The 23,947-nt window shown below is 37.6% G+C and overlaps 1 protein-coding gene across 2 annotated transcripts in view; it reads right to left on the reverse strand.

Moving 5' to 3' along the window:
• The window catches only part of RASGEF1C (RasGEF domain family member 1C), a 95,246-nt gene that overhangs the window by 33,960 nt on the left and 37,339 nt on the right, over positions 1–23,947 (reverse strand). The window contains exons 2-4 of one of the 2 annotated variants that reach the window (XM_034403138.3): positions 13,592–13,777; positions 11,921–12,043; positions 7,363–7,500 (exon numbers count right to left, since the gene is read on the reverse strand). In XM_034403138.3, coding sequence (XP_034259029.1) covers positions 7,363–7,500; positions 11,921–12,043; positions 13,592–13,771 — 441 coding nt within the window. In that variant the 5' untranslated portion in view covers positions 13,772–13,777. The remainder of the gene's footprint in view (positions 1–7,362; positions 7,501–11,920; positions 12,044–13,591; positions 13,778–23,947) is intronic. The other variant, XM_034403163.3, reaches the window with a different exon arrangement.

Genomic DNA, 23,947 nt, shown 5'->3' on the forward strand with positions numbered 1-23,947 from the left:
GCTAGGTCTAAAAAAGAACAACTAAAAAAACCCCAATTAACTATTTTTTTTAAAGCTCCCAAAGGGGAAAAAAACTTACCCAATAGAACAGGGGTGTCCAACCTTGGCAACTTTAAGACTTGTAGGCTTCAACTCCCAGAATTCCTCAGCCAGCTTTGCTTTGCTGGCTGAGGAATTCTGGGAGTTGAAGTCCACAACTCCCTGCCTGCTTGATTGCAGGCAGGGAGTTGCTTGCTGATGGAATGGATTCAGGCAAGCGAAGCAAGGCAAGCGTTGCGACTAGCAGCTAAGGTAAGCAAGCTGGAGGGGGAAAACTGTTTTTCCTTTTACATGGCTCTGGCGATCCCAGCTGAGTTGCCTGATTAGCAGGCAACTCAGCTGGGATGGTCAGACCTTGGCTCGTCAGAGCCTTTCGGGCTGGTCTGCCTGGTTACAGGAGAACGACACCCGGCGTATAAGACGACCCCCGACTTTTGAGAAGATTTTCATGTGTTAAAAAGTCGTTTTATACGGCAGAAAATACAGTACCAGTATTTCTTGCATATATTCCAATGTTCCATTGTTGCTACTTTGTCATGTTTCTGTTTGTAGACAATCTGTGTGATCTTCTTGTGGCAGCAAACTGGGTGGTCCAATGTTTCTTCAGCTTCTTTGCAGAGATGGCATTTGCTGTCTGTTGCTGACTTCTCTGCTCTGGTGTGATATGCATTTACTCTTAAGGCTTCATTTTTGTGCAGACAGAATTAGCTCCTTTGGTGCTATGTCTTTCTTATTGACAATGGTTAAGTATGAGGTATTATGATTATACATTTAATGAATCTACAGTAGGTATCCTCAGATCTAAAACCGATGGCCTCTTAAATTTGTATTAGAGTTTACATTAAATTGACTATTGTATTCAAGTTTTAATGTTCATTTCTCTCCAACAGTTTCATTGCCTAAAGTATCCATAAAAATCAGTCATGTTAATACTTCATTGAGTGGTAAATGTTTTATGAAATGTTTAAGTTATTAGTCTGTTCTCCAGTGCGATCCCTACAGCTCCGGTTTCTGTCTTGTACACTCACTCTCGTTCAAGTTTAATGCTATAAAAATACATGGGGAGTAACACACAAAAATTATATTCAAATGAATTCACAAATACCCCAGTCCAGGGCTTGTTGAAGAAGCCAGGTTTTTAACACTTTACTGAAAGTCAGGAGGAATGGAGCTAAATGGATTTTAGAAGCGGTGGGAGCAGTGTCAGAATCTAGTCTGACACAAACCCCAAATACCCCCTGGATGGAAACTGCTCTGTCATGGAGACTAATTTCTACAAGAAGTACATAGAAGAAAAGGGCCTTGTTCAGCAATAAAAACCAAGGAGAGCTTGAATACTAATGTATAGGATACGTTTTGACCTTCACCTTCAACTCTGCTGAGTGCCAAATGTTGAAGGATACATATGTTCTATTGGCACGTTCTTGTACATGATCAGTCTGATAAAAATCATGTGTAGCATAAGGGGTCAAACTTTGGATGACTGGAAGCTACTTTAAAAACCACAGGGGGCATAGAATTCCTCTAATTGTTTGGATTAGAGGGTTAAGAATGCTTTTCAAAACTGTAAGAGATGATTGGGCTGAGCCCAAAGGAGGAGTCAAATGCATCATCAGTCATGAGTCCCTGCGTGCGAGATCTAAGTCCTTGAATGCCTTTCTCAATTCCCACTAATTTCTCTTGATCGTTAGTAACTCAGATTCTTGTACAGAGCTGAAGTTGCAATAAATCTTTATACTCATTTGAACTACCTGAATCTCCTGTTTTCCTCAGCGCTTGACAATTTAAAAAAAACAAAAAACTCTTCAGTTTCTGTTTTCTTCCTCAAAATGGCAAACAAGCACACATGTCCAAAAATGTACTGCAATCCTGGGGTAGGGGTGTAATCTGAGGGAAGGGGGTCCAACATTGATTTGGTTCTGGAACTCAGGTTGCCCATCCCTGATAGTGAAAGCTCATGGAAGGGGATAGGGAAGGCACATATGGAACATACTTGGGAGAGGGATGGCATACACACATCCTGTTGTTTACATGCTTAGACATACCCAATTGCAGGGCTACTCAAACAGGCAAAAGAAGGGCATGGCCTTGAATGAGGCACACATGTGTTTTAATATAAACAAAGCTTACAAAATCTATTGATTAGAGTTGAATCAGCAATATTCTACAGGGGTTAAACAGGGGTTGGTTCCCTGTTCAACTGATTTCAGGGTGAGCTTTATCTTTTATTTTACGAAGAAAGTCCTTTTTCTTGAACAATCCCATTGGCCAAACAAATTTAACTTGCATTATTTTCTTTTTTTTAAAAATAGTTCATGTTAGGTATTACTGTAGAGGTATCCTATTAAATCCAATTTCATTTAAAAAAAAATTAATATTCAGATCAGAAATGTTAAAGCACTAGATGTAGAATAATCTAATTAATTTAATGTTATTAAACCAAAATAGAGAAATTCCGTGCTGTTTGGGGAAGAAAGTGACAGGGTGGGCAGAATGATGAGACGAAAGTATTCATCACAGCAGGGAAAAAAATATGGATGCTGTTTTTCTTTTCTGTACTTTAAGCCAAAGCACATCATTCTTAAGTAACAATGCATTTAAAGATGATGGCAAGCCCCAGCAGGCGGCTTAGGAATTCACATTTTAATTAAGTCTTTTCTTTCAAAATGCAAAGCACAACTCTTGGCAAAAAAAAAAAAAGAGAGAACCTTTTTAGTATGCTACATACCTTTCTAAGCACTGCAAGGAGCCTCAAGAAATGGATAAGACCACGAGCAGGAAAAAATATTGCTGCGAGGTATTATCAGCAAGAGAGATAATGAATTCAATGACCGTAGGATTTTTCTGCACATCTGATTCTGAACTGCACTTTTTTGTTCAAATAAGCATAGGCCTGCCAAAGCCAATTAACTACTGATTTTGATCAAGGAAAGTGACACACTCAAAACCCACAAATATATCTGCTATTCCAAATGAAAGAAGGGAATGCAGTAGAGGCTGGTTGGCTTCTGTTTGATATTCTTTGGCTATCTCAATGATCCAGCATGTATCAACATTATGTCTCATGTTAGTCTTTTCTAAAGTCAGCTAGAACATCTGGCTCTAACCTGCATCAGATGATTTCTAAGAATTACTTTGCTAATATATGAAATTTTATCATTTATTCATTCATTCATTCATTCATTCATTCATTCATTCATTCATTCATTCATTCATATTATTGGCTGCTCATCTTACCATAGGGTAACTCTGGGTGGCTCAGTTACATAAAAGCTAAAACATAAAATGTTAAAAACAAACAATAAATAGACATGTGGGGGAGGATGGGGGGAGATGGGATTTGTTATTACTGAATCAACCACCTTCATTGCACTGATCACCTACTGGTGCCCCAAGCCACATCTTCAGGCCCTTACAAAAAGATAAGAAGGTTATACTGTACTTGCAACCTTAAGTCTTTTTTTTGGTACTGATAGGTAGACTAACTCTTTCCATTTGTTGGCTGCTGTATCATTCTTTGGATTTGCTAGCATGGTTTGCTAGAACCTTGTTTCTGCTCTTGGTGCCTATTTTTGTGTTGTGTATATATTTTATGGAGCCTTTCAACATGGTAATGACCAGAATGCCAATATAACATCATCTTTTAGTAGTAAGGATTTTTGGAAATAGGAAACACTAAGGTCATGTAGAATATTGACATATTTACTGTATAGTATTTCAGTAATCCATTTCCATATTTTGATCTTCTTTGAATCAGTTACTATCTGTCTATTGATATCTTCAAACTCCAGTTTGAGACTGGAACGTCCTTCTGAATCCAGAGTGCTTTTGAGAAATTGTTCTTGTTTTTCCATGATTGTTCCCCTATCTCTACAGATATCATTGTAATACTGTTTTAACTCTTCTGACAGCTCTCCAAAATTCTTTATTAAATTCTTTCCTAAGAACTTAGTCTTTCTTGGTTTTAATTTCTCTTCTCTTTCTGTCATTTCCCAATATGTACTGACATTGAGTTTGCTTTCTTCTGATTTGTAGACTTTGATAGTCTATCTTTCATGACTTTGATTTACCCCACAGCTCCTTAGTTGCCTCTCTTAAGGTTCAAGACTTCAAAGTGATTTTTGATGTTCTCCTTGAAAATGGTGAGTAGATGCCCAACATTCAAGTGTGAAGCCAACTGGTTTACTTTTCCAGCTTTACCTTGGTTTGGAAATTGAATCTGAGTGGTTTGTGACCTTGGCCTTTGGCTGTGTCTTTGTTATTAGAACTGAGTTCTTCCATCTCCTTGTATCAGTATAGTTAATTCATTTTTTTGTGTATTGTCTGGAGATGGCCATGTAGATAGGTATTGTTTTGGTTTTGCTAGATGTTCTAGTCATAAAGAAATCATTGGAATAAGTGTTATTTTATCTGGGTTTCTTTCTGCCCAAATAGCTCCCAGCAAATAAATCTTTGGCAGTATGTGTATTTTTCTTCCTTTGAACTCTCATAATTATGCTTGCATCCTTTCTTTGTTCAGATTGACAGATCCTGTTTAATGGCTGGCCTCTATATCTGGCCTGATTCCCAAAAAATCCACAGGGTAAATAGTTTTTCCAAGGAACTCAATTTTAGGAATATGTGCATGCATGCACATATATGAATATGTGTGCATATGTGCCATAAAAGACTTCTCTGCTAACTAACTCACATTTTAAAAATGTACCCATTGTTGTTGCTACTACTGGTTGTTAAAATTTTATTTCCTGTTCCTTCTCTCACATGTGAGGCTCACCACCCATAGCTCCTACTTTGATGTAAATCAAAGGCTGTCATTTTACCCAAAACAGAAAACTAACATGTTTTTATTTTACTCAGCAGGATAGGAAATCAGAATTTAATAAACCTGAATGCCAACACCTCTATTGGTGGCAGAGTAAACAATAATTAAATAAACCAAAAATATATGTCAGTATTTCATGATCCTTCTAAAATGCCATTGGATGAGAAAGGTTGGGTAGAAAGAGGTAAAAGCTTGAAAAGCAGATAATTACATAGATTGGGACAAGAAACAGCATATAACGAGTATATAATAATAGAAAAAAGAATCCAAAAGGAAAGCATTAAAAAATGTCCTTCTTGCCATAAGACTGGCAAAGTGAGAAGAAAAACAGAGTTAAATGTACTTAAGAAGAAGCCCTGTCTGTCTTTCATCTGAAAAACAGCAGGAATAGAAAGCGTAGTCAGTGAAAGCCAATGTAGAAAAGAGCATGAGATAAATTTGATATGTTTCATTCTAGTCACTCTCTTTCATTTACCCAATGAGTGAAGTATAAATTGCTCAATTTCCAGGGTTATAATACAAACAAATTCAAAAACATAGCAATGTATATTTGTTGTTTTTTTTTAAATGGTCCTATCAAGGATTCAGAGGAGCCCGTCTCATTTAGTTCTTAATAATCAAAGTCCTTCTTTCCCTCTCTCCCCAGTTTTGGCCCCATCAATGCCAGCCAAATCTGTTTAACAATGCCAATCATCCTAGACCCATATCTGCAGCCCCAAAACTAGACAATCATGCTCGCAGCCAATGAAAATGCACTTCTTTATGCATGTTCCTATGGTTACACTGAAGAGATTGAAGAGTTGCAATACAAAGCTGGGCCTTTTCATCACTGTTTTCTTTTGTTCCTTCCTTCCTATCTGTTCTTTCTGAATCAACATGTGTCAAACATAAAAGAATGTCAAGCCTCAAAAGCAGTAACTATCTATACCGCTTCTCCATCTCATTCCTGCTGTCAGAAAATCACTAGGTAAGCGGGCCAGATGGATGAGATGAAAGCCACCAGCTATGAAAATAACTGTGATAGAAATAGGTGAGGAGACAGATTGCATTGCATCCTAATGCTATTGTTAGGTATACAAAAGATTATTCAATTAGGGATCAATTCTAACAGTGATTAAGACAGTTCACCCCAATATTTAGATTTTTATTTATATATTGATTGTTTGGTAATTGATGTTATGTATTTATGTTGTACAACACCCAGAGTCATACTGTCTGAGTTGAAAAGCTTTATACCTCTTGAAATACATAAATAAATAAAAAATAGAAAACATTGCTATTATACAAGCTGGGCCAAAAAAGGATATAACTAATTGAATATGATTAAGGCTGCTAGCCATAATGATGGAGAAAAGCATTTAATTAAGCACTTATGCCCAGTTTCTTACTGATGCAAATCTGTATGGAATGTAGTCTGGATTCCCAGGTGGGAGAGGGTACATTCTAGAGCAGGGGTCTCCAACCTTGGCAACTTTAAGCCTGGCAGACTTCAACTCCCAGAATTCCCCAGTCAGCTTTGCTCCAGGCTTAAAGTTGTCAAGGTTGGAGACTCCTGTTCTAGAGACAATTCAGTACAAATACTTCGTGCGAGAGAAAGAAGGTAAAGACAGCTCCTCCCTAATAGTTCCCTTAGTATATGATTTATGGAGGGGGTAGTTTGCTTTAGTTTGGCAAGATACTGTATAGGTGAGGAACAATAAAGACATCTGCTTGGAAGAATCACAGTCTGTTTATTTTTTGGAACCTGACATAAAATAAGCTTATATATCACTATAGAGAATCATGTAGTATAATGGTCAAGGTATTGTACTAAGAGCAGAGTGATCCAAGCCCTAGTCCTTCAACTTTCTGTCTTATTTTCCCCAAACAGCAAAATCTGATTAGTAATGTTTAATATCAAAGGTCAAAGAATGAGTTCCCTAAGATCCAAAATCATTTGATCTAGAAACTTGCTTTTACAACAAATTTGTTTCGCCATTTGTGGAAATTCTCCAGCCTGTGCAAACCTTTCAGTGGTCAGTAAGGATAGGGCAGTTTCCTTTTTTACAGGCACCTGTCATAAAAAACTTTTGGAAATAACATGAAAAGGTCTGACCGTCCCTATCTCAATATCTGTTCAGAATAATATTATTCAATTTAGATACAGGTAATAGCAATAGCACTTAGATTTATATACCGCTTTATAGTGCTTTACAGCCCTCTCTAAGCGGTTTACAGCATCTTGCCCCCAACAAACTCGATCCTCATTTTATCCATCTCAGAAGGATGGAAGGCTGAGTCAACTTTGAGCCTGGTGAGATTTGAACTGCCAAATTGCAGGCAGCCGGCAGTCAGCAAAAGTAGCCTGCAGTACCTGTACTCTAACCACTGCACCACTGTGGCTCCTAATAGTTAATAACACCCCATCATTGCCACCCATCACATCATCCATCCATCCAGCACCTGCCATTTATCTTGGTGATATAAATTCCCAGCATATCCCTACCTGTGATCATCCTCACCTCATCACATGGAGCTATCCGGTGGATGATATCTTTCAAACATCCAATCATCTTTTCTTCCTGAAAATCATAAGGAAATGTTTCCGTCCATTCTGTTAACAACTGTAAAATTTTGGGCCCAAATTTTCTGATCCGTGCCTAAAATAGAGGTTAAGGAATGAAAGATGAAAAATAAAGGGATGTGTGTGTGTGTGTGTGTGTGTGTGTGTGTGTGTGTGAGAGAGAGAGAGAGAGAGAGAGAGAGAGAGAGAGAGAGGGAGGGAGGGAGGGAGGGAGAGAGAGAGAGAAGGGGATCTTAATTTAAAATTAAATCATTTGCAGGATTCCTGGAAAACTTACATATGTGCAATAATCATAACATGGATGATAAATTTCCTGAGATTAGGTAGGGATGAGTGAATCATTCAACTTTCCTTCTGGGTTAACTTTTTTAGTAATATTTAATCACATCTTAATTCATTTTTCCATTAAACCATTGGGTTTTTTTTAACCTGCCTTTTTTATTTAAATCAGCATTTTTTTTGTATTGGATTTAGCAAAAATGAAATTTCTCAACCATTGCTTCTTTGTCTACGCCTAATATTTGACCGTCCATGTTACACAGCTAAAAGTTTGCCTGGAAAGATTTAGTTTGAATCCAACAAGTCTTTGCTGATATAAATCAATTTAGTATTTTTCCTAGTCTCTATTTTTAATACATTTGTGTGTGATTATGCATGATGCATTGTCACTTCCGAAGTATTTTTAGAAGTCATTTCAGCAAGTTCCGTTGAAACAGCACACATACCCATTATAGTAAACTCTAGATGAGAACAGAAATTTTCCTCGCATTGGCCTCCAAATGAAAGGTACCCTTTAATCAAACAAAATTATATTGTGTGTATTGAAGCTTCCTGCCTTTTCCACAAAACTGGTCAGTAGGGCTATTTTAGTATTTGGTCAAAATAGGTTTCAAGTAAACTATCACTGGACGTAATATAGCAGTTAAAGACTTTTAAAAATGTCAAGGAAATACGGACCATGCATTCTCTGCCCCCCTTTTTTCAAGTTGTCTATAAAATACAGGTAGTCCTTAACTTAAACCACATTTGACCACAATTTTTGTTGCTAAGTGAGAAATTTGTTAAGTGAGTTTTGCCCCATTTTACGACTTTTCTTGCCACATTTGTTAAGTGAATCACTGCAGTTGTTAAGTTAGTAACACGGTTGTTAAATGAATCTGGTTTCCCCATTGATTTGGCTTGTCAGAAGGTTGCAAATAGTGATCACATGACCCTGGGACACTGCAACCATCATAAATGTCAGTCAGTTATCAAACATCCGAATGTAAATCACATAACCATAGGGATGCTGCAATGGTCATAAGCGTGAAAAATGGTCATAAGTCACTTTTTTCAGTGCTGCTGTTGTGACTTTCAATAGTCACTAAGCAAACTGGACTACCTGTATTGCTAATCCAGGGCTGATGAAAAAAAAAATCCTTAGGATACAGAGAACAAGCACTGAAAACTCCTATCACAGTGAAACACTGTATGATAAGAAACACTGTTTCTTATCATACTCTGAACAGTGTAACTTAGCACATGCCCAAAAATATTAATGAGTTTGTACACCTTCTTTTGCAAAGAATCTCTTGCCAGATCTCTTCCTTTGGAAAGCGTCTCTTACTAGATCTTCCGGAAAGGTATAACCAGGGGTGGGCTTCAAAAATTTTAGCAATGGGTTCTCTGCCCAGTTGCTGGGTGGGCATGGCCATGGTGGACGTGGCCTAGTTGGCCTCCTGCATCATGGCGGGTGGGTGGGTGTTTTTGCCCTCACCGGGCACCTGAGGTTTTCCTCTAGCCTCTGGGAGGGCGAAAATTGCCTCCTCAGGCTCCGGAGGCCCTCTGGAGGCCGGAAACGAACTTCCAGTAGGCCTGTTTTTCGCCCTCCCTGAGCCTCTGTGCGTGCCCTGCACTTACCTGCATCCAAAACGGGCCGCGTTGGGATTCCTGGGAGGGGTGGGGTGAGCGGGGCCAGCCAAGAGTGGGATTTGGGGGTTCTTCGAACAGCACAGAATCTTAACTAGAGGTTTTCTCAAACCCCTGCGAACCCCTAGCAGCCAACCCCTGGGTATAACGTCTCTCTGGGTGTCTCTTACCATTTGTTGCTTCTTGAGAGCAAAGTAAAGTGCCAGGAGTGTTGGAACAGGGGACAGATGGAACCTTACTGGACCTTGTGTACCCATGCATTATACATTTACATATTTTACCACTGACTTTAACAGAAAGACAATTTAGCAACTAGTCTATTTTTGCATTTGTTATTATCCTGCTGCATCTTGCTTAGAAGGGGGCCAAATCTTCTCGCTCTCTTGGGGATCTCGGTTGCTGAAAATAAAATTTTCTGCTATCTCAATACACCTGCTTGGTCTATGTTGCAAGATTTAGAGATTTAGTATCTTTAATGAGTGTGCAGTCATTTTAGCTATTTTTGTATTTCATTTCTTCTGTTCAAAGATTATATGTACAGGTTTGTATGTCTGCATAGGCTGGAGGAGGGAATAAACAGAATGATCAAGATAGAAGAAGTGGAGACTGTTAATAAATGAATAATAAAGATGAATAAAATTTTAACAATAAGTGATTCTTGAAGATCTGCTGTTAACATTTTCTGAGGAATTTAACAGTACACCCTGTTTCAATATGAACAATGATTATACGATTTATTGGTAGAGTGTACAACATTTACTATCACTCTTTATATCAATTCTTATTTTCAGGGACAGAACTGCCAAATGAATCTGCCAGCCATTGCATGCAGCTTTACAGAAGAAATGTTTCTGTTAACAAAGCACCGCTGACCCTCAAATAGAGTGGCAGGAGGAGAAATGTCTGTAACTATAATTTCAAAGAGCAGTTAAGTGCCCTGGTATTTCAAATACTGCTACGAGGACTCTAGCCCACTTCTTTAGCTACATAAACTGAAGATAGTCCATGGTGCCCTTTGTCATAAGGCATGCATTTGTCTTTAAAGTTCTGCAAGAGTGGTTGTTATTTCTGCAGCAGGAGGTAACACAACAATTCCTCCCAATGTTTTACAAGCACCCCATTAGCTCTTATAGAAGCTCAGCATGTGCAGAGAAATAATTTGGGATAGTTGCATTGTGTTTTTCAGAATGAAACAAGGGACAAGTACAGGTAGATCTTGACTTACAACCGCAATTAAGCCCAAAATTTTCATTGCTAAGCATGACGGTTGTTTAAGTGGGTTTTGCCCCATTTTATGAACTTTCTTGCAACAGATGTTAAGTGAATCGCTGCAGTTGTTAAATTAGTAACATGGTTGTTATGTGAATTTGGCTTCCCTAATGGCTTTGCTGGTCAGCAGCTCAGAAAAGGTGATCATATGATTCCAGAACACTGCAACCGTCATAAATACATGCCGATCGCCGAATGTCCAAATCTTGATTATGTGACCATGAGGCTGCTGCAACAGTCATAAGTGTAAAAACAGTCATAAGTCACTTTTTTCAATGTTGTCGTAACTTTGAACCGTCAACTAAATGAATGGTTGTAAGTTGAGGACTATCCATACCGTATTGCTGAAAATGCTACAAGGAGATTATTGTCAAAGAAATGGAGCAAATGGGGCAATTTCAACACAGGCCTTCTGCGTACTATTAGAACAAAGCTGCACTCTTGGGGAGCACAAGGGCTGTACAGAACAGGATGATCGAGCAAAATCATCAGGGCAGCCGTTCTACACAGATTGGGACAGGAATTTCTGCTTGTTTTTCCTGAGATTTGAGAAGCAGAATTTTGGGTTGAATTTGTTTTAAGCATATTAAGCCTACTTGAGGGCTTACCTTATTATACTGTTTGCGATTTCATTATTAAAATGGCAAGAAACAGTGCAGTAATTTTCAGCAATTACAGTCAGGAGAGGCTCCAACAACTACAGAAAAAATGGCTGCCTGTGGCTCTGGTTCTCCACATCTGACAATTACAGCCAAACCATTCCCAAATGCATTTATTTAGGTAGGCACCAGACAGAGAGCAGTATTTCCAAATACAGATGTATTAGCGTCTAATTGTCATGTGCGTTTTTTGCGAGCAGCTGTATGCTGCTCTGGGGAGCTGAGAGTGATGGGTTGCCTAAAAAAATCCAGCTTGTAATCAAAACCTAAGGCAAAGGAGATAAGAGGTAACACAATAACTGTGTATACAGTGTATACAGTATAATTGACTCTTATTCCCTGGCATCCTAAAGGCTCTAAGAAATGAAATGGACGTCACCTGGGAAGATTAAAGATTAGAAAAGGAAGAAAGAAGGATACATGAATTACAGCTATACTCTTACTACATGGAGTTTTGCTGCCAGGCATGGAAGTCCTATTTGAACATGACAAACCTTTAGGATTAGAAAACTCTCCATGGGGACAGAGGGACATATGAAGCAAGGGAGATAGAGAACAGATACAATAGGAAGCTTTCTCCCAATTCACTGTAATCCCGTTGTCACACTGTGAATGCTACCCTTACTCATTTTAGCACCTGCAATCATCAAATGTACCAACCTTATCCAGCACTGGGTCATCCAGTTGCTGCTGCTCGATGCACTTGTGACAAACACGGGACAGAAGTTCATGTGGTTCAATGAACAGTCTTGAGCTCAGCAGGAATGTGAAGATATAGGCCTTCTGAGGAAAGGAAACAGGAACATTGATCTAACAACAACTGGCTAGAGAATTAAATATGCCAAATTCTTTCTCGAAGGCAGAAGGTCATTCATTTATTTTGAAACAGAATACAGCGGTTGCAATCTCAATCTGTCTGGATGGAATATAAACAGGGGACACTGTATTGGTGTATTTGGTATGAATTTTTTAAAGCAACTTTATTAGATTTTAAAATAAATAAAAACTAACAAGGATTAACAATTAAGAATAATTCTTGTTTTCTTTTTGTTGGCATTCTCTATTACCTAGACTCTTTTGGGATGGGAACAGGTTATAAGTACTATAAAATAAATATACAAACAAGCAAACCAATGGCCAACTGATATCAATATTTAAAATGGATGGGCAAGAAGTCTACTTCTCAATACAGAAGTCTTTTAAGAGTGATAAATCATGCTATGTTCTGTATAGTAACTTTTCAGAAATAGGGATTGTGTTTTGGCTAATACAGAAGAATAACATCCACTGTTGAAGTTCAGCTACTTGAAAACATATTTGTTCTTGGCAGTGTTCCCACTGACATTAGGGACAATAACTATTTAAGATGTTCTCTAGTTAGGAGATAGTTTACTAATTTATCATTGTGAATAACAATTCTATGCCATGAAAAACAAACAACCCAAACCCCTACATAACAGTGATACTTAGAAAAGTGCACACATATCAATTTATATTTCTGGTAAACATCTACACAAACGACACAAGGCAAATGGAACAGAAGACGTTACTGTACAGGTAGTCCACAACTTACGACAATTGAGCCTAAAATTTCTGTTGCTAAGCAAGACAGTTTTGGAATGAATTTTGCCCCATTTTATCACCTTTCTTGCCAGTTGTTACCTGAATCACCGAGTTGTTGAGTTAGTAACCCAGTTAAGTGAATCTTGCTTCCCCATTGACTTTGTCAGAAGGTTGCAAAAAGTGATCACATGACCCTAGGACACGGCATCAATCATAAATACATGCTAATTGCCAAATGCTCAAATTTTAATCATGTGACCATGGAGATGCTGAAATGGTAGTAAATGTGAATAACAGCAATAAGAGCCTTGATAGTACAGGGGCTTAGTGCACCCTGTTATTAACACAGCTGCCTGCAATTTCTGCTGGTTCGAATCTCTCCAAGGCTCAAGGTTGACTCAGCCTTCCATCCTTTCTAAGGTAGGTGAAATGAGGACCCAGTTTGTGGGGGCAATAAGCTGACTTTGTATAAAATATACAAAAGAATGAAGGCTATTGCTTAACGCATTGTAAGCCGCCCTGAGTCTCTGGAGAAGGGCGGCATATAAATCAAATTAAAAAAAAAAAAATTAACCACTTTTTTCAGTGCAGTTGTAACTTTGAACGGTCACTAAATGAATGGTTGTAAGTTGAGGACTACCTATATGTTTGTTTGTAACTTGCGTCAAAAGAAATTTTCCTAATTAAAAGATTGTTGAAAGCTTGCAAAAAGTGACAGTCTAGCAGTTCATCAGAGCAAATGGCAGTTCACAGTAACCAAACATTTACCTCAGGGTAGTAGTCAGCTGTAGGTATAAGGTGTTGAATTAAAGCATCAAGAGATGCTGAGGTAAGGTTTCCATCTTGAAAGATCAGTCCTCCTTCATCATCTTCTTTGGAGGGGTGGAGGTGATGAGGGCTGAAGCCACAGGAAGTAAACATGCTGGCAGAGCTCAGCGTTTGGGGCATGCCCTTCTGGAACAAAGAAAGTACAGATAACATCAGTCAAAGGTACACCCAAAAATTGCAACAGAGCCTGGGAATAAATGAATGAATGAATGTAAGGAAACACTTGCATTTGAAAAAGTTCCCACCATCAATTGCACTGAAGAACTCTAACCAGTGGAATATAAAATACGAAATAATCATACAAGTAAAATGTCATCATCATCAACAAAGAACATCAGCAAACTATTTTAATTACGGCCAAGATATTTAATTATTTTAATCAGTTTTTAGATTTTGTATGTTTTGTATGTATGTCTTGTTTTTACTTTGGCTGTTCACCGCCCTGAGTCCTATATTGGAGAAGGGCGGTATAGAAATTTAAACAAATAAATTCAAAGAGAAAAGGCAATTGGAATAAAAATAAAAAAGCCAACAGGAAAATAGCCCTAGATTAGGGAAAGACAGATACATTTATTTTTTATAGCTTATATTCAAATAATGCTGCTCTGCTACAGTTATGAATTTGACAAAAAAAAATTAATATGAATATCTGTATATTCAGTTTTATTTAACATATTGTAATATATTCTGTATAAAACATCTATTTTTAAAAGCAAATACACACATATCTTTGTATTAGTACAATGGCAGCACAAATTTGGGAAAGGCAAACATTGAAGTTAATCTTGGAAAGTTTTATATTGGGTTTGTAGTCTTTCAAATCCACTGGTTTTGCTAACTGAATAGAATTTCATTATCTTTGCTTGCAGAATATATAGTCATTTAAATAGTTTCTTAGATCTCCCTTTTCTCCCTTTCTATATAGATAGGGGCATTTGTGCTCTTCCTGACATCTGGCACTTCACCAGTTCTCCAAGATCCTTGAAGATAATACATTGGGGTTTGGTCAAAACCTAGACAGCTCCCCCAGTTTCCTAGGATGCAAATAATCTAGTCCTGGAGATTTAAATTTAGTCAAAGTGAAGAAATATCCCTGACCATGTTTCTCTCAAACTCAAGCTTCAATACTGCCCTTTCATCCTGCCCTTCACATTTTATTGGAAAGTATTTTTTTTGCTGTTGTTGAAAATGATTCAACCATATTAGGAGTTAAGAAGCGCTGTCTTTTAATAACAGAATATTGTTATTTTTACAATAACCCTTGTAAGAAATTACAAGGGAAACACCTTTTACCCTCTTGGTGATATAAAAGCTTGAATATTTTGGGATACACCAATTTGCTCTCTCTCTCTCACACCCACACTTCCCCTGGCACAATGGGTTATCTTGTGAGGTTGGTGTAATGCACAGTCTCTCAACCACCATCCTACTGTTTGTCAAGGATATAATGAGGACCTGTACCAACATGCATTGCTGTCACTTTTTAAAACAGCATAGGCGGTCCTTGTTTAATGATTGGTCACTTAACAACCATTCACAGTTATGGCAGATGCTGCTCCCCCCTCCAAATTATTTATGACCCATCTTCAAAGTTATGACTGCCTCAGCCACCAGTAGTCACAATCATATTTTGGGCACTTGGCAACCAGTTTGCATTTACAACTAGTTGCAGTGTCCCAATGGTCATGTGAACACAATTTGCAACATTCTTTATTGGGTTTAGGCAAAAAAAAAAATGTCAATTTGGGAGAATGTATTAACAACCACAGTGACTCACTTTATGACCATCATAAAAAGAGTTGTAAAATCAAGACAGGTTGTGTGGTGACCTGCTTAAATAACCACAACCACTTATGACCAAAATTCCAGGCTCAATTGTGGTTATTACGCAAGGACCTATAATTCATAAATACATTGTCAACTCTTTTCAGTATTCCTACCTTTTCTTTTGAATAGATGCAAACTTGTTGGATCACAGCCACGTTAACCTCTCTGCTGCCCTCCCAAAGATGCCCAAGCATGACTATTGATTCCCTCAGTCAATTTATTCAGATTGAGTTAATGAGCTGCTGTCTGTAGCCCAAGTCAAACTGCCTAAATACTACTTTCCTTGCTCTTGATTGAAGTGAAGCCTTGCAGAAGCTCATCCAACCTATCACTGCAGAGCTTCTATTATTTCAGTGGAATTGGAAGCCAGCTTTTTCACCTGTTATTTGTGGATAATATATTAAGCCATTCCCACAAAAGGACAGAACATTAGGCCTCTAGGGCAAATTAGTAACTTGAGTATTAGGAAGTATTAGGGAGCAATATTTTGCTCTAACTGGTTGACATCCATTATCGTCAGTCCTTTTTTCTAAATAAATGCTTAAAATGCTTAAATGCTTGAAAAGAAGCATTCTTTCTGCTTGTGTCATCAAGGCAAGTGAAAAAAATAATGATTACTGTACAAATAGCCATCGCATACATATCAGCATTTGGGGGAAGGGGGATTTCAAAACAGAAAAATCAAAGTGAATACCATATGGTGATAAAAATCAAGAAATTGGTTTGAAGAACATAAAAGTACCAGGATTAGTTTTTAAAAAGAAAATTGACAGTACAAAGAAAAGTCAAGTCAATCTTTTGCATGTCCCTTAGTTGTTATGATTTTGCTTACATATATTAGGCAGCTACAATTCTTATCCACATATCATCCACCTCAATGCATTGACAAAATCAGATTATATGATGAAATTTTTCTATTTAGGTACAATTTAATAAAGACACCAATCCTAATGTTCCTTTAGATTTAGACCATTGGCTAACAACTGTCAGGTTAATCCCATGAACAAAACAATGTAGGAGATGGGAAAAAAGGCAGAAATTATTTCATGTGAATTGTTGGAAGACCTCTGGACCCAACTGTGTGGGAATCCAGGCTCCAGCTGCAGAATGCTCATTACATCATCATTCAATGAAAAGGCCAAGAAAGTTTGGTCACTGGCACTTTTACATTTAATAGAAAGTCTTGTGGCAAGTGATAATGATATTGTCGGTATTGGCTGCCACACGAATTGCCAAGCCCTAAGAAAAGAAACAAAACAGCCCTTTCCTAATTAAAAATCCAAACAGAATGCATGCAGTCTTGTTCTTAATTTCAAAGGACAAAATACTTGTAATCGGTGGCTGAATGCATGATATTCTAAGACTAAGACTAAGAATTTGGCTGCCTTTCATTTCTAATATTATATGCACATTAGATTTAATTCTGCCTGAACATTAGAAAGATGGTCAAATCCCATTACTCATTTCCAATTCTCTCAATAATTATTATTTTGTTTACACGGAAACAACAAAAATTGCTGGAATGGATAGCTGTCTTCATCCTACTGTCTTTCAATGGATAGAGATTTCAAATTTCCAGGTGAGCAGATCAGGGAAGGGTGGGCTATCTACAAACATACGAAATCAGGAACAAATAGCAGATATTGAACTATCACAGTCTGCACACTACTTTCTTCAATAAAAATGACAAACCTCTGTAGTCCTATCCTATGTGAAGCAATAAATTATTATGTCTCCATGCCACTTCTAGTTTTGTTAGACAATGAGAAATTTAAGGGGTCCCTCTTTATAGACCATCAAATGGACTTCAGTTACTTTAAAAATATAAGCACAACTACATTATTCTCGGAATTATATTTTATTTTTAAATGTAGCTTGCAAAATATAGTGAAGAAATGGATGGATGGTTTTCAGAGTTGTCAAAAAATATTATGACATATGGGGATATCTATACTAACACAGTATTTTCAGAGTGGTAAGTCAAGCATGATCCATCCACCAATCTTCTAAGAACCAACAGATGAGGCTATTATAAAACCAGGCTGTTTAGAATACATTTGCTAGCTCCAATGCAAAGATATGGTATAAACTATCTACTTGAACATTCTCTCATTTTTCTGTATAAGGCCAATAAAACAGTCCAGAATCCAGAAAATTATTTCAGTCATGCATTAGTCAGAACTTATCACTTTTCTTGAGCATGCCCAGTTTGTTATGAACTGCTTTAAAATGATCTGCTGTGCAGCACATATGGAGTTACAAAGCATAACACTTAAGAGAATGTGGAACCCTTAATTCAGAAAGTACTTTGCCTATAAATGCAACAATTCAATTATCTCTATTTTGAGGAAAGCACTTTCTTTCACTCTCAGTCTCGTATCTGAATTACAAGAACAGAAATACTAGAGGGCTATTGTGAGGCTCACTGAAATAATATGCTATTTATAATAAAAATAACTCCAAGTTATGCTAAATATATACCATTAAATACCCTATTCTCTGAACTGTTATCATAATAAAAATATATTGTGATGCTGTTTCATTCTGCTGCAGAATAATTTTTTCTAATTTTTTATTCATTCAGCATCGCAATATATATATATATATCTGATTATGGTGGCAACTATGACACGTACAAGCTATATTCACACAAGGTGCTGAACCATAGTTTGCTTAATTTCATTTGGTTGAATCTAATCCATAAATCATAGTTTGCAAATCACACTAGTTAGGTTCACACATATTAGCATATATACAAACTTAGCCACAAACTGATATACAGTTGGAATTATTAAAAAATGAATCCATGCAGAAGAGATAGTAGACTCTATATTAGACTCTAATAGCCTGTAGACTTGCTTATAGTTATCTCAGCACTTCTAATTCATTTATCTTTCTTTTGTATTGGCATTTCATTTTTCTCCCAAGAAATTCAGGAATATATGAGTCCATTTAGTAGATTTTCCTTAATAGAGGCTTAAGAATATTATGAGAAACCAATCACTACACTTCACAAATCCAGCTACACAATGTATATATAAATGTATACAGTGGTCAATAGTATCCTCATGATTGATGGGACCATCCAAGGGGTCAATAAAAGGGTGAGGATCAGAAGGCAGTTGATAAATAATGGAAGATCAATTGGGGCCAATTAACCTTTTGGATTTCTGTAGAGTTCCACATCATTTCCTAGTCCTGAAGGTGAGGTGGCTGGAGGAGAGACAGTGTTATGCAGAGTTGGATGGTCAGCCACCAGCGAGAACAGCCTTGAATTATCTCTACTATTGGTTAATCTTCAATTCGATTCACAGTCGCAGGCGCGCTGCATGGGCTTCTGCCTCGTCATACGGTAGCAGCAGCCTGAGTAAGATCCGAGCGCCAGGCCTGGCAGAGCGCAAACCGTGGTTTCTGCCTGCTCCAGAGCCACAAGGTGAACTGCAGAAGAGAGGGGCTCTCAGATGCAAGGTTGCCTGGCACTGCGGGCAGGGCTGGGACTGGCAAGAGAGTGCCATAAACACCTTTAGGTGCCCAAAGAGACAGAACAAGAGGCAGCTTCCGGCCCTTGCTGGCTCTGCTGATCCGTGGGGCTGAAATTAAGGGCTCACTGAATCACACTGCACACTGCCTCCCACACACAGATGTGGCCACTGGAGTCATGCTGGCGGGGCAGGATGGGGCCATACCTCTATGAGGTGACCAGGGAAGAGAAGGAGCCACCATGCCAAGAGCAGCCTCAGGGATCACTGCCTGTGTTTGTGAGGGGACATGTGGTTGGGCTGCCTCCTGTGCTGGCCACACCCACCTCTTCCCTAGGGCTTATTTTTGGGGTAGGGCTTATATTAAGCCCACACTTAAAAATCAGGCTAGGGCTTATTTTTTGGATAGGTCTTATTTTCGGGAAAACACAGTAGTAGTATTAGTTAAATCACCAACTATTAAATTATATTCATATAATCAATAAACAATCAGAAACTTCATGAAGGAGTCAATCAGATGAAAAGTTGGAGGAGTCCTGGCTTAAATGGCCTTCAGCTTAGTTTGATGTGTAACTACTCCAAGCAAAATTTGTAGCTGAGTAAGACTCTAAATTCAGGTGTCTTGATTCCACTTTCTCTCACAATCCACTATTATCACGGTGAAAATTTAGAAAGCCTTCATGTGTAACACAATTGAAAACATAATTGTTGGGAAGCTGCTCCTCCCCTTGCCACAGAAGAATTGCCTATTATATAGCCAGATTCAACATTTTGTTTATTTACTTATTATTTGTTTATTAAATTTATATGCTGTTCATGTCACCAAGGGGCAATTCTAGGCAGCTTACAACCAAGTAAAAATAACAAGCTAAATTATTAAATTATTAATAAATACATTTTATTTTGAAAGTACATATTTTCATACTAAGGAGATAGCAAATTTTTCAGGCTGTGAAAACTGCTAGTAAAAACATAAATTTACACAATATTTTCATATTCTCTGAACCCCTAATCAAAGGGCAAACTGGACATGTTTGAAGTTTTTCTTTGTTCTTATTCTGCTTCAAAGAGCAAAGTCCTTTTTCTTTTCTTTCTGAAATACTGCAGAGCTATGGACAGAGAGATGGTTCTGGCTTGTAGAAAAGATATAAAAGGTAATATCAGTAATATCTTTCTATTCTTATCAGTTCTTCCTATTCCATATCCTTTTATTTGCTACGTTCATTTAAATTACAGCATAGCTGTGTTATCATAGTTGCCTGCGGCTAATGCTATTAAAACAGATATGAATTGAGTTTTGCTGTGGAATATCTTGATGTATTATGTACAAGTAAAGTAATAACTGAAAACAGATTGTATCAATATTGTTTGGGAACATTATGCATCCTGCCCACAAAAGTCAGTTGTCAATGAAACATGAAATATGATTTCTATCCTAATCAAGAGCTGCTGAAAATTATAACCTAGTATTTAAAGCTGGAAATCATTCCACAGAGCTAAACAATAGTAGATGAATGAAGAATATTATTTGCAAAAACTTTGAAGATATCACAATGTGGCAAAAACTATACTGAAATGACTTTATGGACAATGGAAAGCAAATAAGCTGGAAGGCGGATGGAGGTAGGCAAATCGAAAAAGCAACATTCTCGATGAAATTAAAATTTAGAAACAGTAAGATTCAGGCAAAAGCCTTTGAAAGCAGGCTTCCCAATGAACATATACAAACATCTCTTGTAAAACAACTAAAGTCGTTTTAAAAGCTTTTGCAACTTCTCTGGACAGTTGCTCTTGGAAGTGAACAATGAGGTTTGGGGTGGAGAATAGGAAAAAATTCAAGGCAGTGATGCTTGTATTCTTTACAAAGGCTCACCACAAAGCAATTGTGGGATTGTAACAGAGGCATTCTTGCAGGGATGAACTAATTAACACATGTAGTGTGACAAAACACAATTGCGAGGATGGTTTACACTCCTTGGAAACTCATTACCTGGTGATGACATATATCAGCAACAGGGCCTGATGTTAATAGCTTTCCTGGCACAAATTTATGGATATCTATTCAGAAGTAAATCTGACAAAGCTCAATGGGGTTTAGTGCCAGGCAAAGATCAGCTGCATAACTTTTATCAACTGATCAAATAATAGAAAAGAATAGAATAGAATTTTTTATTGGCCAAGTGTGATTGGACAAACAAGGAATTTGTCTTGGTGCATACGCTCTCGGAGTACATAAAAGAAAAGATACATTAGTCGAGAATCATAAGGTACAACACTTAATTATTATTATTATTTTTTTAATTTGATTTATATGCCGCCCTTCTCCGGAGACTCAGGGCGGCTTACAAAGCGTTAAGCAATAGCCTTCATTGTTTTGTATATTTTATACAAAGTCAGCTTATTGCCCCCACAAACTGGGTCCTCATTTCACCTACCTTAGAAAGGATGGAAGGCTGAGTCAACCTTGAGCCTTGGAGAGATTTGAACCAGCAAAAATTGCAGGCAGCTGTGTTAATAACAGGGTTAATGATAGTCATAGGGAACCAATAAGCAATCAGGAAACAATATCAATATAAATCGTAAGGATACAAGCAATAAAGTTACAGTCCTACAGTCATAAGTGGAAGGAGATGGGTGGTGGGAACGGTGAGAAGATTAATAGTGCAGACTAATCTTGCTTATGGTCAGGAAAATGCAAATATTTTTAAATATTGGACTAAAGAATTCATTTTTTTAAAAAAAAAGCATTGCAAGGACTGAATTGCTATGATTTGGCACAATAACATTCTGAAAGTGATATGGAAGGAAAAGAACTAATTTTGTGGCTGACACTTCCTCGCTCTTGGCTTAACACACGTAGGCAGAGTTGCATATTTTGATGTGCACCAAGTTATTTAACGGCAAACTGTAGCTGTTTGCTGCCAATATAGTTGATTTGGGCTGTCATTCCATTTCCCAATGAACTATTATTTTATTACTATAAACCATGAGTGACTTATTGCTTAGAGCAAAACAGCTGCTTCTGTTTACTCATAAAGATATTGAGTTATCCTTGCCTCATACATCATTTTCCACAACTGCTGAGAATAGGAGGAAGATGAAGCCTTTCCCCCGGTTTTAACAAGTTGCCTATTTAAAGTACCTGATAAAGATAGCCATTAGTAGCTGTCAAATTATCTGCAGTACAGGCACTGATGGAACCACAGTGGTGATTACAGGAACAGCGAATAATTCATGTCGTCTACAAGAAGATAGAATGAAGCTGGAATCACGCTTGGCTCATCTGGGAAGTGGAAAGCTTGACTGCTGCTGTGAATCTTCTTCAGCTAATGAGAAATAAAAAAAAATATATCTGTGGATCTTTGCCAAAGGACTCCAGCAAACTGTGCCTGCTTGATTTTCAGTTATTCTCTCCTCTTCCTGAGTCTCAGAGTACCTCAGTGAGGTGTTTTAGGAGGTGCAGAAATCTGCAATAGGAGTAAGTTCCACTATGCAACAGACTTGGGACTACATAATGCTGTATACGGTCTAACCGGGTTAAAATGTGGCTTTAATTTTTTTTACTTTCTTACAAAGGGGGGGGGGGGGAAGCTATTAGTATCTTGTGAAACTATTCCCTCTTCTTAAAGCTCTATAAATTTCTTTTCAACACATTCAAAATATTCCTGTATATTTAAAGCTAGAAGCAGAATTGTCTTCTGTTCACCTTCTCAGCAGGCCATAAACATATAATTTGCAGCCTACAAAACTGTCAAAGTGCACATCCTTCCTGTCAGCCACAATAAAAAAGACCCCAGTGACCAAACAAGCAGAATAATGAACCTATGTGACATAATAATCCGTGTGAATCATTAAAAAGATAAACAGGAACAGCTTCATATTCACATAATATAGCAAAATGTAAATTCAGAAGCTTTTTCTTCAAACAGATTTTTCCTTTCAATTGGCACTATTATTACAGGTAGTCCTTGACTTACAACAGTTTATTTAGTGACTGTTTGAAGTTACAACAGCATTGAAAAAAGTGACTTTTTTCACACTAATGATTGTTGCAGCATTCCCATGGTCACATAATCAAACTTCAGAAGCTTGGCAACTGACTCATATTTACAATAGTTACAGTGTTTGGGAACATGTGACTGACAAGCAAAGTCAATGGGGATGCCATATTCACTTAACAACCATCTTAATAGGTTAACAACTGCAGTGATTCACTTAACAACTATGGCAAGAAAAGTTGTAAAATGGAGCCAAACTCATTTAACAAATATCTCACTTAGCAACATAAATGTTGGGCTCAATTGTGGTCATAAATCGAGAACTAGCTGTGTATCATTATGGGCCTGGATTATTCGGAACTAGGAAAATCCCTTTGATCCCTATTAGGAATTAATGACAAGGATTCTTTATCGAATTGATATAATTACTTGGAATTCAGTGCTATAACAGTGAGTATATAAATGAGTTCAAGCATTCTGATCTTTAAAAAGCTGGCCATCTAAATCAATCTGTCATATTTTAAGTACTGTTGTTCAGCTCTTAAAATGTAAACAGACTTATGAAGAGTACATTTTTTTAAAAAAACCAGAATTTTCAAATGATATTAGAATGGGATACAATGGCAGACTAATCAACGTAATTATTTTATTAAAATGATCTAATTTGCACGATGCTGACTTCCTGAAACATTCAATATTTTGGGGCTAGCAGATTGGGGTAGAGCAACCCACAGACCTAACAGTGACAAAGTGAACCTGGAAATTTCACATCACGTCTTCAACAAGGAGACTGCATGCCATACCTTCAATTCAGTGCTCCCATAAGATCAGTGCTTCCTGCTCTCTGTCTCATCCACCAGCAACAACAACTAATGTTTTGCTCCATGAAAATAAAGGAGATTCGAAGAAACAAGGAAACCCTATGGGCAAGATGACAGACCAACAGAATAATGTGGCAAAAGGGGCATTTAGATCAAGTCCAACCCTGCTCA

This window comes from Pantherophis guttatus, chromosome 2, assembly GCF_059756535.1.
Source record: "Pantherophis guttatus breed Tessera chromosome 2, ASM5975653v1, whole genome shotgun sequence".
In the NCBI taxonomy this organism is placed as follows: domain Eukaryota; kingdom Metazoa; phylum Chordata; class Lepidosauria; order Squamata; family Colubridae; genus Pantherophis; species Pantherophis guttatus.